General features: G+C 42.1%; 1 protein-coding gene across 1 annotated transcript in view; it reads left to right on the top strand.

The window, feature by feature from the left end:
• Positions 1-18420, top strand: part of grid2 (glutamate receptor, ionotropic, delta 2) — a 584280-nt gene that overhangs the window by 551820 nt on the left and 14040 nt on the right. The window contains exon 14 of the mRNA XM_008279344.1: positions 227-393. Coding sequence (XP_008277566.1) covers positions 227-393 — 167 coding nt within the window. The remainder of the gene's footprint in view (positions 1-226; positions 394-18420) is intronic.

Genomic DNA, 18420 nt, shown 5'->3' with positions numbered 1-18420 from the left:
AAAGGTTGTGCAGCTACCCTGTAAACAGCCCGGGGCTCAGATAGTTAATGCGCTCAAGCAGGTTTCAGCTCATAAACAGCTTCAACTAAATCCATTTAAATGACTAGGATCATGTCAATAACTCTGAATGTTGTAGGATGTTATCTGTAGGACCCGAGGTAAAGAGAACCTGTTTCTGAACATTGTTAACCATCTGTTAAATGTCTTTATTTCCCTTTTCTTTCAGGTGAAATACGGGCGATTTGGCTTCGTGTGGGACGCAGCAGTGCTGGAATATGTTGCTAACAATGACGAGGATTGCTCCTTCTACACCGTCAGCAACAATGCGCCAGACCGTGGATACGGCATCGCCATGCAGCACGGCAGCCCCTACAGGGACATTTTCTCCCAGAGGTAAGAGTCGTCGCAGTAAACAACAGTCAACTTGATTTTGTTTATTTATATCAAAGCACATTTCACATGATGGAGCTGTGCTGGTCCAAGCTGTTCATCTCTGGCATGTTGTCTTCAGTTTTTATCTATATAAATACATGCACCCATATATATCCTCCTACTCCTGGAGAGGTCAAGTAAGTTTTTTTTAATTATCTCTCCAAATTATTTTCAAGTCAAAGAGAAATTGTCTTTCCCATAAAGGTTTCCCCTCTGCACTGCTTGAGGAATCTGCTCTGTAGGTCAGACGCCAAGTAAATGGCAGATTAAATTGTACATCTGTCTTCCAGGGGAAAGAGTGAAATGGCACTTTCTGCAGCTTGTTTGCGGTTCGGTTTGCTTAGCCTCAGCGTGAACCGACGCCAGTGCGACAACTCGGCATCGCAAATAAGTCAACAATAGACAGTGTACCGGAGATGCAGCCCGGCTGATCCCAGTTGTTTGTCTTGTCGCTGTAGCACACAGTCAGGCTTTTGTTGGTTCAAAGTATCTCATTGATCAAGACAGTAACCGAATTTATTCATTTATTCACTATCTATCCGTCCCCTCACGGCTACTCGGAAGCCTGATAATTTCTGCAGCCCCGCCGCACAAAAGGTCATTCACTCATCTCCAATGAGTCGTGCCTCCACAATGCTGAGTTTATTTGTTTGCATTAATCTTTAATGCCCCCGCTGCGATGCAAAACCGCAACGCCAGACTGCGGGTTCAGTCGTACGAGGTGAAGTGTTTCGGTGGAGGCCACATAAGGATCGCTCGCATCCCGGCAGAGAAATCCTGTTGGCTTTATTTGTGATCAAGCATGAGATCGTTTGGAGATGAGGGAAAACAAATATGTGTAATGCCTTCATTAAGCCGTCGAAATTTACATTATGTAAAACAGTCGGTGCTGCTTTTGGTGATGTGTGTTTGCGGATGTGTTTGCAATGCTGTGTTATGTGCTGGGGCCAGAGTGTTTATAGCTCCATATCTGGTGAAGCGTTGCACTTCAGAATATTGCCTATCATGGCTTTTATTAAAATAAACAAGCAATTAATTGACAGGCCATGTTTCCAATTTACTCCTATTATTTCAGGGGCAATGTCGCACTCTTGGGACGACAGCTTCAAACAGTTTCCTCACGCTGGTCCCCGCGGTTCGAGCGAAATCAGAGAGAAGGAATTATTAGGAGAAAAGAAATAATCACAGAGGTATAATTGTTTTGTTTTTCTTTGCGGTGATTTTTAGATTTCTCATCCTGACATTCTCTATTATACAGATTAATGAAGCGCAAAGTGGAGGTTTAACAGGAATCGAATTAGCCGTCTGTGGCTTGACGGCGTGGAGAGAAATGTTGAACCGTGTTTGGATATCTTAGGATCATAAGAAACTTGTCGATGCATCTTTAAATTAGATTACCGCTGACTGGAAATTTATCGGCTTACGTCGTCATTTTCCTCACAGCAACTCGCCATTTGAGCATCCATCCATCCATTATCTATACACCGCTTAATCCTCACTAGGGTCACGGGGGGCTGGAGTCTATCCCAGCTGACTTAGGGTGAAGGCAGGGGACACCCTGAACAGGTCACCAGTCTATCACAGGGCTACACTTAGAGACAGACAACCAAGCACACTCACATTCACACCTACGGACAATTTAGAATCACCAATTAACCTCAACATGTTTCTGGACCTTGTGGGAAAAAGCCGGAGAGAACCCGGAGAGAACCCACGCTGCACGGGGAGAACATGCAAACTCCACACAGAAAGATTCCGGTGCCCCCACCAGGACGCGAACCGGCGACCGCCTTGCTGCGAGGCAACAGTGCTAACCACTGAGCCGCCTTGCAGCCCCTATTTGAACATAATCAAGTTTAATACTAATGAATAATTGCAAATTGTGGACTACATTGAATCCTGCAGTAGTGTCTGTGGATATTGTTGAACACACGCCGCCGGTTGCGCTTTCGCCGCCGACCTGTGGCCGAGAGGGATTCTGAGGCGAGCACATTCTTTCACTTTGACAGGAGCGAAAAATGTTGGAGCTGTTAAATTATCAGGAAGTCAGTCAAAACCTCTGTAGGCAGGAGCAAGTGCAGAATGGTGTGATTTTGTTCTTATCAGCGGACCGTTATGCTGTACTGTATGAAACTCGTGCGCTAAAAGGGGGATTTTCAAATGCAGCAGCAGCAACACACATAGAGTGCAGCGTAGTCGAGGCTCAGGCTGGCCAGAAAGCACCAGAGCCAGTGGGAGGAATTACATAAGCAGCAGCCAACATCTGGCTCAAGTCAGTGTAAAGGAAATGTAGAAGGTTTTTTATTGGTTTTGTTTTGGATATTCATAATAAAAACCAGGAAATGATTGCTGGAAATGTGGCAAGAGGGTGAATTATGTAGTAATGAATTCTGGAGTTGGACCATTAAGTAGATTTTTTATCATTTTTTGTGCTCAGGAACCAAATATTATGTCTTAATGATGCACTTTGCACACTATAACAATACAACAACTATTAGGAGTTACTACACCTACTACACTAGTTTTCTACACATCTGTTTGGCAGATTCATCGTCCCTGGATGCCAGAATTTGCCAAACAGCTCGATGTCCTTTGCTAAATTTCCTTAAAATGATGAGACGAAGAAGAGGTAGATCAATTATTTCTTTTTTGTGGGGGAGCTACATTGATAGAAATCTGAGGATCACCGACTTCTGCAGCGACCATTTGACACCAGGTACTTCCATAATCTGTCATCTCAGACAGCTGGGATTAACCGATCACCCAACCGCCGGAGCACCACGCTGGCAGCACATTCCCACCGATGAGCGTCCGACTTCATTATCGTAGGTAACTCAGTCCCCAGCTGCAAAATATTCTCTATCTGCAGCGTGTGTTTTTGACATCTTCACGCCTGTTTGGTTCAGTTACATCAGACTCGAGTCTGTTTGCAGTCCAGTTCACTCGGGCTGGTGTGAAAGCTGTCAGTCATCACCTTTAGCCAACAAACCTCCAGCGTTTCACAGTAGATCGTGCTGCCTGTTTTACATACTTGTTGGTTTGTTTAATACGTGTGTGTGTCGTCTGATTCAAACACACACCTATCACTGCACTCCTCTCAGCAGCATGTGTGTGTGAGAGAACAATTTCAATGTAAAGATACTATTTCTTGTCTGTTTTTTTGCATCTTTTCTGATATTTCATGTCTTGACATGACATTGCTACTGAAGTATAACTGTAGCCACGGGCTCTTTTCTGTCTTTGTTTTAGAAGAATGCATGCTATCTGTGTAAGATGGATAGATCCGTGTGAGGCTTTTGATTTTATCGCAGCAGTTTGTCAGATGAGCTGCTTTCTGTATGTAGGGTTGTGGATAATTCAGAGCTGGTTTCTTCTTTGTAGACGGTTCTGGCTGTCATTTTCAACCAGAAAGGTGTCCCGCATTTATCAGTATTACCTCCCTGTATATTTACTGTCTGCATTCATATTGAGGATGCAACTCTCAGTTATGGCTGCCGTACTGTATTCCCCCCGACCTGTGCCCTCCAATGCATAAAGATAATATAATTAGACATGGAAACACCTTTAGGGGACTGCTCATTGATATTATCATTTATACGCTGGATTGTTTTAATTTATATCATCATTGCTTCTGCAATCTCCCGTTTTTTTCAAAGGCGATATTGATCTTAATTAATGGCTCTGCGTAAATAAATCAGAGCGAAGAAACCGAAACGCTAAACAGCAGCCAAATGTGCGATGACATAATTATAACAGAAATCGATAAAGATGCAAATAGTTCATCGATCGGGCGGCGTAATTGGGGAGCGAATCTACAACTTCTAAGGAGTATTTATATTTGTTTGCGAGTGTGTGTGTGTGTGTGTGTGTTTGTTCTGCATGCTGGAGGAGTGTTTGCTATCTGCAGGTCCCTGGAGGTAATGCGAGAGATGAAAAAGAATTTATTTGTTTTGACACTTTGAAGAGAAAGAGAGAAGGGCAGTGTCTGTAGAAACCGACAGATTGCTACAACTTCATCGTTTTCAACCACTTTGTTTGTTATGAAGGAGCCATTGCCCGAGTTCAAGTGCAGCACCACTTCATATCTGCGCCAGCGTGTGGATCTGGGAGTATTTGTCGGCGCTGTAGAACAAATAACGTGCAAGTGTGTTCGCGCGTCCATGTGTGTGTGCGCGTGCTGCTGTACCGTGATTGATGGAGACAGCCTGCAGATTTACCAGAGTCAGAAAACAGTGCCATAAAGGGATAGTTCGCTAATTTAAGCTGACAGCTACTGACATGTTGTTTTGAAGTGCTGAAGGGGCAAGATTTGAAAAAAAAAGGAAAAAAATAAACCCCTTCTCACGGGCATATATTATTTTTGTCTCTGTTTGTCTGTGGGCATCGACGTGAGAATTTTTAAAGAAGATTTTAATCCATAGCAGATGGGCATCTTGAGGGTGTTGCGGGCATATTGAACACCGTTATGTTTTATATGCAGGATGCACCAGGTTCCAATGTGTGAGTCATCAAGACGGTGCCATTTACATTTTTAGGAGCGATTGTGGTAGCAAATTGGCTGAAAGTCGATGATAAATGTCAGTCGGAATAAACAGTTGAGAGGAAATTAATTACATGCTCGTTATTATTATTATCACGGCCGTGCTGTTTTGCTTTCGTATAAATAGATTCTGAGTTGCAGCACGTATCGGGTAAGTAAAGAGTCTGCCATATGATCGGGCTCAGATACAGTTATATTGTTTTTTCTTCTTTCTTTTTATTACCTGGCTGCAGGCAGCTGTTCATTGGTGGCCCGAGGGCCGACCGCCGTATGTGTCTAAAATAGAGCCGTGGCACGCTATATTTCTGCGGGGAGTGCATGTTGTATGGCACGCTGGAGGGGCCGAGTGACGCATACGACGGCGACAAATCACTGCCACAAACACAGATAAATCACACCTCAGAGGCCACGGGTTAGATTGCTGTGGCGAGCAAGCACCAGAGGCTGGCTTCCCTCTGTAGAAATTATATTAGCCTGTTAGACTGTGGCGTGTAATTTCCTGACATGGTTGGTGTAAAAAGTAGGGATTAGAAGTTTGTGAGGGCCTGAGTGGTTTATGTACTCCTTATCTAAGAAGCATGTTCTTCCACATTAAGAGGGTGTTTTTTTTTTTTACAGAAATAGAAACATGTATTTCCAAGATCTAGATCTTGGAGGCCTTTTGTTAAAGTTCAATATTGGATTGCTGATTTGGGGTTTCATGCGAATTACATGACTCGATGTCATTTGGTCTCTTGTGCAGATAATGCATTGCCGAGAATGTATTAAATTTGTCTTTGTCGTATGTTTAATAAAATGCAATGAAAGCGACGGCAGGGGCGAGGGCTGTGCACATGTGCATGATAAGTATTATTTAGTTTTCTCTCAGAATATCTTCAGTGCAGCCTTAATCTGAATCCATGCATACATTCTTCATTATTTCCTCTACGGCTCCTTCAAGCGTTTCTTTCATATCCTATCCACACAATAGATCGAAGTAGAACCACAGCAAAGAATGTCACTAATATGGAAGTTGTTGAACTATGAGTTGTTTTTAAGTGATATTAAACCGGTGAATACAAAGTAAAGGGAACATGGCTCATAAACAGTTTGTTTGTGATGCTTTCAGGATTCTAGCGAGCTTTTATATCAGCAGCACTCGTGACAATAAAATTGTCAGCAATAGTTAAAAAAAACAAACTCTTGATGAACTGACTTCTGAAAGTTTGGTTATTGCGAACCTTGAAGTGAAATTTAATGAATCGTATCGCGGAGTTTTTCTTTGGAGATGTATATGACAGAGATAAACTAAATTGCGCCAGTGAAGGGCACATATAAATGGCTTTTAAAGCTGCCTTTGCCCATGTAAATCTTACATTTTAGTCCCAGCAGAGGGGTTGTAAACAGAGTGTGCAGAAGAGGACTCTGGCTGTAATACCTGTTTTTCCTGCACTGTTGGCTTTTTGTTCCAGCTGTCTCTTTTTATTTTTTTTAAAAACCAATTTGAGAGTGTCTATTGGTGAAGTGGTGTTTACAGGTAAAAGAGTTGTCAATAAAATACATTCAGTGAAATGACAAGAAAGTCTCGGTAATTGTCCTTGTACTCAAGCAATAAAAAAAATCTGATTTCACCTGACCTGAAAAATCAGGTCAGCGCTGTTTGACGTTTGGCTGTGAGTCACACGTTCACAGTGTAGTTTTTTATTCCTACAAAACTGCAAAAACAGAGAATTTAACCAACAGGAGACACAATTAACAAGCGGCCAGCTAATCACATAGGGCCAAAACAATGATTAATCCATTAGTAAAGTAATAAGAATGAATAGTTGAACATTGATGTCAGCCGCTCTGTGATTCTAACCTTTACTGTGCTTTCCTTTTTTTTTTGTGGGATATGAAGTGTCACCTTTTTGTCCTGGGAAATTTTGATTTCTCTCCCTTGACTCTCCACCAGCCGAACCATCAGTTCATCCAGAAAATAAATGAAAGGATGAATGGCAGTTGTTCATACTACAGATGGAGACAGTCTGGGATTATCCAGCACTAGCAGAGCAGCAGCGCTTGTGTGTATTCTACTGCAGGGAGCAGCGTGGTACTCTATTATTATTATTAATAAAAGAATAATTCAAGTCTTGGTGCTACATTAGAGAAAAAAAAAACTTTTCACTGAGAAATGTCAGAAAACTGACTTTTAGCTTTACCTGCTGTTCTGCTTTTTGGGGCCCGTGGCGTCGGGGACATATCGACTCAAGTATTGACATTTTTGTCAGGGTCTTTTCTTTTTTTTTTCCCTGCCTCTCTTTCTGTCTCTCTCTATTGATTAATTTATTGTATAAACCATTTCTAAATCCAGATTTTCCTTTTTGAAAGGAAAAAAGGGTGCACAATAACAGCAGAGTGTGAAAAAGACACTTTGCAAACAGCACAGTTTCCAGCACAGCACCGCAATTACTGTGCACTTGATCGCTGAAGACCATCAGAATGGTTTGAAATCAGGTCTTAGATTTCACAATCAAAACAACACAGATTATTTTATTTTGAGAAAGGCGCCTCTCGTTTTTAAGGTTCTTTGTAGCACCATAATACCCCCAGCTACACGCATATTCCAAATAAGTCTTGATCAAGGCTGAGAAAGCCAAAAGCTAAAATGTTATTTGATTCGTCGTCTCGTCTTCTGTTCAATCACACGTACGCGGAGTGAGCTCGAGTAAAGCTGCAGGCTCTGAAGCCCTCAGTTTCCAATCCATGGAAATCACCATCCATGGGGGGAAAATATTGTTTTTTTTCCCAAGGGTGACGAACAAAGAAAGGATTGTGTGTGTTCGTATATGTGTGTGTGTGTGCGTGTGTGTGTGTGTGTTTTCACTACAGTGACATTGTTCCAGATGACAAAAAATTGATTTAATGTCAGATGTCAATCTAATCTTGCTGTCTCTGTCTTTGTCTAAGCGCTCTCTCTCTCTAAAACTGTCAGTCTCCTACCAATCTATCACAGTCAAACTCTGCCCACACACTTAGTACATTCATTAAATCTTTATTAATCACAATTAATGATGGGGCTGTCTCTCTCTCTCTCTCTCTCTCTCTCTCTTTCCATCTCTCTCTCGCTGTCTCGATGTGTTAATGATGGTTAATGGCTGTTTTACGTCTGTGCGTTGTTTATCATAGTTCAGCTTGATAATCTGTTCCAGTTCACCCACACACTGTGGCTTAATGATGCTTAATTGAAAACTTTGTTGACAAAGTGTATGACATTGAACCCTGAGAGTGCTAATTGGAATAATTAAGCTTTGCCAACGTTACTTGAGGGACCAAAGACCCATGAGTAAATAACCTCTCCCGTCCCATTCCTCGGGCTTTTCGGTATATTGGCACTGTTAATTGAAAGTGCAACGTGGCGGCTTGGTGATTAGCACTGGTGCCTCACAGTGGGATAGTGCTGTATTTCAGCATTGCCCCTTTTCTTTTTTTTCTCTGTGGAGTTTTGATATTTAAGATGTACAGTCGTGACTCGATAATCCGACCCTTAACAATCTGAAAACCTTGCTATGCGACAGGTTTTTAGGAAAAACGAACGGAACCGATGAAAAATAGCCTTAACATACCGACAGCCTTGGATTGTGACTCTGACATGACGTCACATTATGTCACAAATAAGGATAACGGCGTATTATCTGGTTTAACAATCCGACAGATTGGCTACGCTCAGACTGCAGGACTTAAGATAAGATATGTCTTTATTTATCTCACAGTGGAGAAATTCACATTGTTGTCAGCAGCATTACACATAGAGATACACACATACTGAACAGAAAAATGTACATATAAATATAAGAAATAGTGCAAACAAGTATGAAAGTACACATAAAAAGAGAATAGTGCAAACAGAATATGAGAATGGGTTTAATGCTCAATTCGGGGTTTTTTTGTGCAATCCGATTTTTTGTGAGTTCGTTCACATTTCTAATTAAATACGACTTGTATGTGATCTGCTGTGTGAACTTCATACGACTCAAAAGTGTCCCACGTGTGCAGAAGAGGACACGACGACGTCACATGCAGCGAAGGTGCTCAGTGTTTACGGAAGTAAACACAGATGATGGTGACGGCGGGGGAGTGATGCTGCCACCGCCACCACCGATGGTGGAAACAGAAACGTGACCGCTAACTAAATTAGCATCAGCAGCCAAGTACTGCCTGTGCGTTCCAACCACTTCCACCCCATTGGCGAGGTCCCCCGGGGTGGAAGTGTCCCCCGACCGCGCCGAATATTTGGATATTCATCATTCATTGGGTCTGAATATCCAGAGACCAGTAAGTGCTATTGGGACCAACCCTACTAGTTATTATAACAACTATGAACAATAAATATTAGCAACAAATGAGCCTTCAAGCATCAAGCCCTCCTTGTATCTCGACAGCCTTGCTATCTGACATAAAAGAAGGTTTTACATTTAGTGTCGGATTATCGAGTCACGACTGTGTTTGTTGCCTCTGATGATCCTGTCGCTGTGTGTTTCCAGACTTCCCAGCTAAGTAAGTCTACATATTTGGGGTCTGTGAATATCATGGCATTGTGTAAATTCTGTGACCAGACAGGATTTATGCACTACAAGCCTTAGATTTGACTTTTCACTAAACTTTGCTGTGCTCGATGGAGCTACATGTGCACTAAATTCTCTGGTAAAGAAAGCGAACACCAGGCTCTCATGTTCGGCAGGATGCAAAAAAAAAAAACGTATTCTGTGTTTGTCAGAAGGGAAGCGGGGATGAGTTGGAAAGCTCCAGTCCACCCAGCTTATGCATTGATTGTAATTCTTGCACAGTCGAAGTAATTTGGTTTAAACTCCTAATTTGCAATTTTTCATCACCACGGCGGCGATACGTCGGCTGTAGCCTATAGCTCCGGGACCTTTAGTCGCGCGTGTCGTGTTCGAGTGTTGGAGATCTTGAGAAAAATCAGAATGCATGAGACAGTTCATCAGTACGTTCTTTGATCTGTCAAATTTGTCTGGGACAGCTAAAATCCAGGCTGTTCTCATTTAATGTGTTTCAGTCCGGCTTTAGAATATTCAGCAAAATTTCCTCAATATATAACAGTTACACACTGTAACTGTGAGATAGGGCAGCATGTTATCTCTGCCACTGAAATGAGGCCGGTAAAGTACTCATTCTGTGACTTGAAAGGATACTGGTGAGACTTATGTGGTTCCCTTTTTATATTTGGCACCAAAAAGAAAAAGGAAAGAAAAGAAAAAAACTCAGTCCAAAGCAAACTCAAATATGCACGACCAGCTCTGGAATAATATTTCTTCTGTCTGAGACGACTGCAGTAGTCTGAATAAACAGACTTTCCAGACGTCGGGATATTGATGTGTGATGTGTGGCCGTGGGTCAGTGTGCTTCAGTCTCAGCTTCTCTTCTTTTTTTTTTTTTAAATGAAAACACAAGGAGAGAATAATCTAGTCCAGGTGCACTTCACCGACTGGGTCGATCTCACCGAGTCTCTCTGCTCCTGACCGACACTCGGTCACTGCCCTGATCAACAGATTTTTGCAAACGAACGAAGGCGAGTGCATCACAGGTCGGGCTCTTAGCGGCGCTCACGCCTCTTTGGCAGGTTTGGATTGCTTCTCGAGCTGTAAAAACACCATATGATGTAATGATGCTAATCTGATGCTTTATTGATTGCTGCTCTCCGCTACAGGCAGGTCAAAAATTAGGTTCAAACCTTAAGCTTGTGGCGATTTAGCATTTAAGAATACTTCAGTGGGCTGTTTGCTGACATGGGTGCTTGAGCTAAGCTCTCAGGGTGAAGGCTGACCTCCCTAATCACTATGTCACTCTCACCTACCCAGAGTAATTGAAATACTGATTAAGGCTGACTAAGGTTTCCCTCGAAAAAACCTCCTATATGTTTGTTCCGCTGTGTGTGTTTCCGTGCAGATATTTCCACAAACAAGTCTTTCTGAGATCGGCTCATCAGAGCTACAATGAAACCACTTTTAGGGACTTTTGGTGTATGAACATTATCCTCCATCGTGTTTTCCGGCGGGGCTAACACGAGTGACGCAGCCAGAGAGTGCTGATGATGCCAGCTTTGTGTTAAGATAGTAAGTGAGCTGTCAGCCCGGTGTTGTTCTCATTTAAGGAACTGACAGTCAGCGGTCGTCTCAGAGCAACAAACTCATTTTAGCATCGCACCTCGTCCCCCTCCTCTACCCCACTTTCCTCTTCTGTTCACTCATCACATCCATTGTCTTACCTCCTCTTTTTTTTCCTCTCTTCTGCCTCCTTTGCTTTTCCCCACCTGTGCTCTCCCTCCCCTCCATTGTATGATTTCGTCGTCAGCCATCCATTCAGCCTGAACGCGCTGCCAGGATTTTTTCCTCTTCTTTCTCCTCTCTAATTTTCCTCTCTCAATCATTCATCCTCCCTTATTCTTGGACTCTTCTCTTTTTCACCTCACCATAACTTCGCTTCTACTTTTCCTTTCCTCCTTTCCTCCACTGTCTCCAGCTTAAAACTGTGTTTGCTCCAGAGGTGACAGGAGGAGACTCTTCGTATAACTGTTGCAGACATATTTCACTGTTGCGGCAGATGGCAGCTCGCGCCGAGATGATGCACTGTTCCCTGACACCTTTCACAGAAACGGTTAAGTCTATCTAGGCAGCTCTGAAATTCACTGAACTGTTTCACATTATGCTTGATCATCTAACCCGCGCCGCCCTGCATTTTAACTGGCTCCAGCCGCAGTAAAAAAAAACCCGCTTACTGGTGGAGGAGAAGCTTGGGACATCACCTGCATTTATAGGGGGCTTATGGATGGCACCGGAGAAGACTGCAGAATCAACACAATATATGGAGTTATAGCGCATTTAAAGGGCAGTAAGTGAGATTTTTATCGTCCCATAGCAGAAAATAGCCCTAATATATCTAGAAGGGGGGTTGAAAGCCAAGTTGATCAATACCAGTGACTCAACGATCAGTTTGCCAGGTGCTGAGATAACAGGCTTTTCAAAACTCACGCCGTAGCCTGTAGTCTCCGCTTGGAACCATCCATCTGAGTTTAGAAAGACACTCCGCATACCTCAGCAGTGGTGCAGCGACACGGTGTGACATCTCTTAACAGTCCATTTTCACTCCACCGGGGATATCATTTATACCATCAGGAACCGCTCATTAAAGCAGTTACCAGTAGACATTGTTGTCAGACGAACTCCAAAAAGCCCCGTTTTTTTTTTTTTTCAGGTAATATAAATTCATATATACAAGATCCCGACTCGGAATGGGATACGCAACACTTTGATTAAATCAAAAACAAGAAAATTGCTTTTATGTCCACAAAAGACAGCACGCTGGTTTTAACGTGAGGCTTTTTGGGGGGATTTTATGCAAGTGATTTAGCTTAAAAAATGTGTAAAATAGTGGGATCGCCTTCACACATTCGTATGAGGGACGGTCTTCACTCTTGAATCTACATTTCAGATTCATCATCACAAAGTCAGAAATACAGAGAAAGCCTCGCAAATGAGACAATGCTCGTTCATATCTGAGCCCTGCCTGCCTGTGAAAAGGTTTGTCTTCTCCTTTAGATACATGTCCACACCTACATCACCTACATTTTTCTCACGTTCTTTCTCGTCACGTGTGATCTCAGTGAATTTCTCCCTCCAATTTGTCACTGGACAGAATTTGCAGCTGTCTCTCATCTTCTGCCGTTTTTCCTTTTCCACCCCTGTCTTTTCTTTCTTCTCGTCTTCTGCCCCTTGGTCCTTTATCCAAATTACTATGGTGTTCCTTTTTTTTTTTTTTTTTTCTCCAGTTTGAGTCAACTAATAATGTGTGATCATCCCACCATCAAGGCTGCTGCCATATAGTTGCCATGGCAACACCAGTCCACACACACACACAGTAACGGCTACTGCGGAGAGAATAGGGAGGCAGTGACAGAGCGCGCACACACACACACAGACACACACACACAGAGAGCGACACACAGCAGTTGCCCCCCATCACATGGGCAACCCTTGCTCATTTGCTTTAACAGCCAGTGGGAGTGTTAAAGTCATTATAGATCTCCCCAGTCAAAGTCAACGATCTTAAAGCAAGGTGATAACTCATTACACACACAGTGTTAATGCACACTTGCAGCCCACCAGCTGTTTCGTAGACACACATTGCGATGCACACATTGCCGTACCCGTCCGCGCTGCATGTATGCGTACAGCATGGCGACTCACATGTAATGGCGGTGGACGTGTATACACCAACACTAACACACACACACACACACACACAGAGGCCTTAACAGCTACTTAAACACACATACATTCCTCTTTTTCTGTAATTACACTTCACCTATCGCACACACTTCACTCCTCCCCGTGCATGCGGCTGACATTGACACTGAAACCACGTCATGTACCGTATATTTCAGTTGACAATGAAGCATTTAATTAGATGCTATGTAGTTGACATTAATATAGCAACCCCATCATTATATACTGCAAGGCATGACACTAATACCTATGCCGTATGTCCTCACGCCGAAATGATGTATAGTAGATGCTATTCTGGGTGATTAAAGTGATCTATTTCCTGATACCTCAGGCAGCCATGTGCTGAGTGATGAATCCTTGAGGGGGGAGAAAACACTAACAGGCCTTGAAGGAAGGGGGTAAAACTAAAAGAACCAACATCTAACCGTATAGTCTTTCACAAAGCATACTACTACATATTGAGATAAAGGGAGGAAAGTTTTTGGAGAGAGAAAATCACACTGCTGTGGGGGGAATAAAGTCAGGTTTCTTCTGCTGTGCTTTATCACAACTCCATCAAACTCAGGGTAATATAGTCGATCTTTCACGAGGACACAAAGGCTGCGACGCTTTAATTAGCCGCTCACATTACATCATCGTTTCTGAACAATTCGTGATGTATTTTGTTTGGGTTTGTGTCTGGGGCGTGTGTTCACATATCTATCTGCCTGTGTGTGTGTTTTTCTGAGGGAAGATGTGTTGCTTTGGCGAGGCAGCGACGGCCAAATTAGAGAGCCAGACAGATGGTGTACTGCCGGAAACCTTTGACTCAACCCATGTTTTTGTCAGGCGGCTCACAGTGGCCTTTCATCCCGCCTGTCAGCCAAAGGATAGAGATAAATGAAGAACAGTGGTAGCTGCTTTTGTGTGTTTAAAAATGAACATCGCCACGCTCGCCTCCTCTCTCATAGATAAGTATATGAGTGGCTCAGGAGTGCTCCGTGGGAGTAGCTGCCAGGAGTTAGCAAATATCTCTCCTGAACTTGCCGGTAACTGATATTACATGTGTGGAGTCGTTGTGAACGCGCTTATCTTGCAGGTGACCGGACTCATCAGAACAAGACTTACAGAGGCAAGCTCAAAGGTCATTTATTAATTAGTGTGTTAGCTTGCTGTGCTATTTAAAGGGGCCCTGTGGTGTGGCAAGTAAGCATGTTCCTCTTCACTTTGAGTTTGCATCATCTGTCATAACACAGACAATGTTGAGCATTTTTAATGTTAGAAGAAAAAGAACACAACAGCAAGCATCACACAATATCATCGTCAATTTCTTTCCTGTTTCCTGCAAGTGTTGGACAATTACAGAGTTTGTTTTCCATCGGTGTGTCAGTGGGCAGGATAAAAGATTACCCTCAATGAGATAAATGTAAGCTACATGTAAATTCAGGCTATATGCGTGTGTGCGTGCATGTAGTCGTGAGTGCGAGTCAGTGTTAGGGGTTTGATCCGAGGGCCTATCGGGGAAGCAGCCTTTGCATAACTCTGATAGGCCAATTAGTGCCGAATGATAGATGATGAGCTCTGCTGGAAGACAGGGTCGTAATAGAGGGGTGAGAGAAAGCACTCTGTCCTGAATCTCAAATCTGTTCTGCTCTCCGTCCTCCCGTAAAGACTCAAAGACACATGCAGCTTAGTCACATCCTAATAAGTCCTCTGATGAAAGTCGCTTTTTTTGAAATGTTTTTGATCTGTTTGATCTTTGATCAAATTGCACTGAAAGCCTTTTTGGTTATTAGTTGTTGCTTTGTTTGGCATCCTCTTGATGGGAAATTGTTAAAATTTAGTGAGTTTTTGCTTTAATATTTGAAAAACACATCAGAAAACTTCATCTTTACCTCGTAGAACCTCAACACAGCATTATTCTATTTCTAATCATGCAGCTATATGTGGGTGACATCACGATTTCTCCGTTCACAGAAGGAAATGTTAATAATTTCCCTCAAATGTCAACTTTAAACACCTTTTGTAGCAATTTGTCACAAAGACATTTACTGTCCATTCTGTTTACAGATGTTAAAGCAGATGAAACAAGAAAATGCCACTGTTTATTGCCGCTCCTTAAGTGCCACACAAAAACCTGTGCGACATGACATTTGTGACACGTAAGAATAGTCGACTCATGAGCAGAGATAACAGACGGCAACTCCAAACATAAAGCGGGCCTCTCGTTTTGACAGACATGAAAAGACATGAACTCTGACAAGAAATCTTTAGAAGATGGCTGAATTCCAAGCAATGAATGATGAAATATTTTGACAAAACATTGCCTGGCTTCTTTGATACGTGGGATTGCTCTTATTCCATCTCATTAGCCTGCGTGTAATCCGTCTTTCTCTGAAGCCGTCTGTCAGGCAGGAGGCTTGTTTGTGTGTTTCTGTGCGTGTGTGAGGAATCTGTTGTCAGGATGACAGATAAAAAGGTCAGTACTGTATGAAAAGCACAACACTTCTCTAGGGAGGAAAAAAAACTTGTTTTAACTTTCATAAACAGTGATTTTTTTTGTGGTACTTCCATTAGCTAAGAACAAACTGTAGGAGATGCTGTTCAAACTTTGTGAGGCAGAATAACTGCTTGGCACAGAATCATACCTGAAGGGTGTCAATGTGCTTTTCATCTTAGAGGAAAAGTGTTTTTTGGAGAATATTGATCAAAAATGAATCAAGGAAGTGAGTGAGTTTATATGTCCAGGTGTTACTTTGGGTTCTCCCCAGCTTATTACCAGATTGCAGAGGCTGTACTGTTTTCTTATGACTAAGATCCTACTGTGTGTTGTTTTAGGGCCAGATCCTGTTAATGATCAAGTCTGCAACGTCAGCATACAAACAAACTTTAAAGGGAATGGATCTGATTACAGTGAAATGGTACCATTGCCAAATTCTACAAAAATATCAGACTTTCTAAGTCTAAAAAGTGTTATAAGATTTAGATTCATAAAATATATATATATCAGAGAATATATTTAAGTCCGTTAATGTGCTTGTCCAACATAATGTGTCCATTATTTCAAAAAACAGCAATAAAGTCGCCATGATGAGAGCGACGGAGATTTAACTGTAGTTCCAAAGTGCAAAACAACTTGTGAATAGTTTTCTTTTTCAGTCAAATATTAGAATAGAATAGAATAGAATAGAATAGAATGCTTTTATTGTCATCATGCACAAGGTACAACAAAATTAAAAGACAACTCCAGTAGGGCAAAAGTATAAAAGTAAAAGTATAAAAAGACAAATAAGAATATATGCATATATTTACAAAAGGCCAGTCGGAAGTATATACAGTTTATTCTACCAGATGGTAGAATAAATATATTGCACTGGTGAGGTAGGAACACTGTGGATATATGAGAAATCTAAATAGGATAAATAAATAATTATTGAATAATTACTATAAATAACATAATATATACATGCATAATGTTCACCATTATGGAATTCTTTACCGTCAGAATTTTAAAAGTGTTCGCAAGGGAAACAGCATCTTAGTCTTCTGAGCTCCAAAACCCTCCAGTGGATTTGAAAGATATGTTTTGGGGTTTTTTTAAATACTAAAATAAGATAATAACAAATCCTCAGATGTTCACCTTTTCGACGCTGTTTGAACAAATTACCTGTGACATGTAGTTCCACTGGAAAACTTGAGCAAATCCAAAGTTTTAAGTTGTAATATTTAAGCAAAATCCCTTTATTCTGCAGATTCTGTATTAAACAAATAATTCTGCATTTCTCTGCGCAACCGTAAAGCTGTTGGTGACTCAGCTGCAACCAACAACCATGTGACAAAAACTCAGAGACTTTTTAGCTGAACTGTTTACACAGAGCAGATAGGAGAAGTATAGAAACAAATTAAAGTACTTTTCATGCCCTTAGTTACCAGCTCCAGAAAGCTACCAAACTACACTGAAAACTGGTTCCAACTGGTTTAGACAACCACAGGTCTGATTACTACCAGTCCTGTTTGAATCAAATCAACACTTAGAACTTTTTGAGGAGCATGAGGTTGGCAGAAATGTCTCACCAGTAGCGCAATATGCCAAAATCAGAAGATTCCAGAGGAGATAATGGAGAAAGTGATTGAAATACATCAGTCTGGGAAGAGTTACAAAGCCACTTCCAAGGGACTCAATAGTGAGAGGCATTATTTACAAATGGAGAACACTTGGAACCGTAGTGAACCTCCCCAGAAGTGACCGACCTTCCAAAATCCCACCAAGAACATGCCAACAACTCATCCAGGAAGTCACAAAAAAGATCCAAGAAACTGCAAAAATGGATGGCTTCTCTCACCTCAGAACAAGTCAGTGTTTGTGATTCCACTATGTGAAAGACACTGGGCTGAAATGGCATTCATGGGAGAATGGAGAGGCAAAGAGAAAAACAAAAACAGCATTCAGGCTCATCTGATTTTGGCACAACACACCTTGACGACCCGCAAACTTTTTCGGGAGGTTGTTCTGTGTTCTGTAATGAGTCAAAAGTTGATCTGTTTGGAAAACACGGGTTCTTTCACATCTGGCCTTAACCAAATACAGAATTGCACCAAAAAGATCATTATCTCTGTGTCGGTCAAGTACGGAGGTGGCAGCGTAGTGTTGTAGGGATGCTGCGCTGCTTCGGGGCTGTGGCAACCTGCCATAATTGTGGAAAACATGAATTCTGCTCTCTATTAGAAAATTCTAAAGATCTTGGGTTCATCGTTCCGCGAGCCGAAGCGCAAGTGCAGCTGGATTATGCAGCTACACATTGACCTCAAGCGTAAGAGGAAGTCGATCTCTGAATGGCTCGTTTAATCAAAGTCTGGACCTGACCCCGAATCAGATGCCGTGGCAGGATGTGAAAAGAGCAGCTCGCAAACCTCCCACTGTGACTGCACTAAGGCAGCTCTGCAAAGGAGAGCGGGTCAGAATTCAGCTTCTACCATGTCAAACACTGATCTGCACTCATCGTGTGCGTTCGGTTGCAGTTGTAGCTGCTGAAGGTGGCCTAACTTTATTTAGCTCAGGAGGCTGATTGGTTGTTTTTTACCATCATAGAAGTACAGTAACAATTTAGAAACTTGTATTTTGTTTTTACAGAGGTTGTCTTTGGTTTACGGTAATTGGTCTTCACAGCACTTTTTGTTGCACTTTACAAAGTTTTCACATTCACCATT

Source organism: Stegastes partitus, unplaced genomic scaffold (genome assembly GCF_000690725.1).
Source record: "Stegastes partitus isolate 25-593 unplaced genomic scaffold, Stegastes_partitus-1.0.2 Scaffold155, whole genome shotgun sequence".
Lineage (NCBI taxonomy): Eukaryota > Metazoa > Chordata > Actinopteri > Pomacentridae > Stegastes > Stegastes partitus.
Note: the sequence above shows the minus strand (reverse complement) of the source record. Positions and strands in the feature narration are given on the sequence as shown.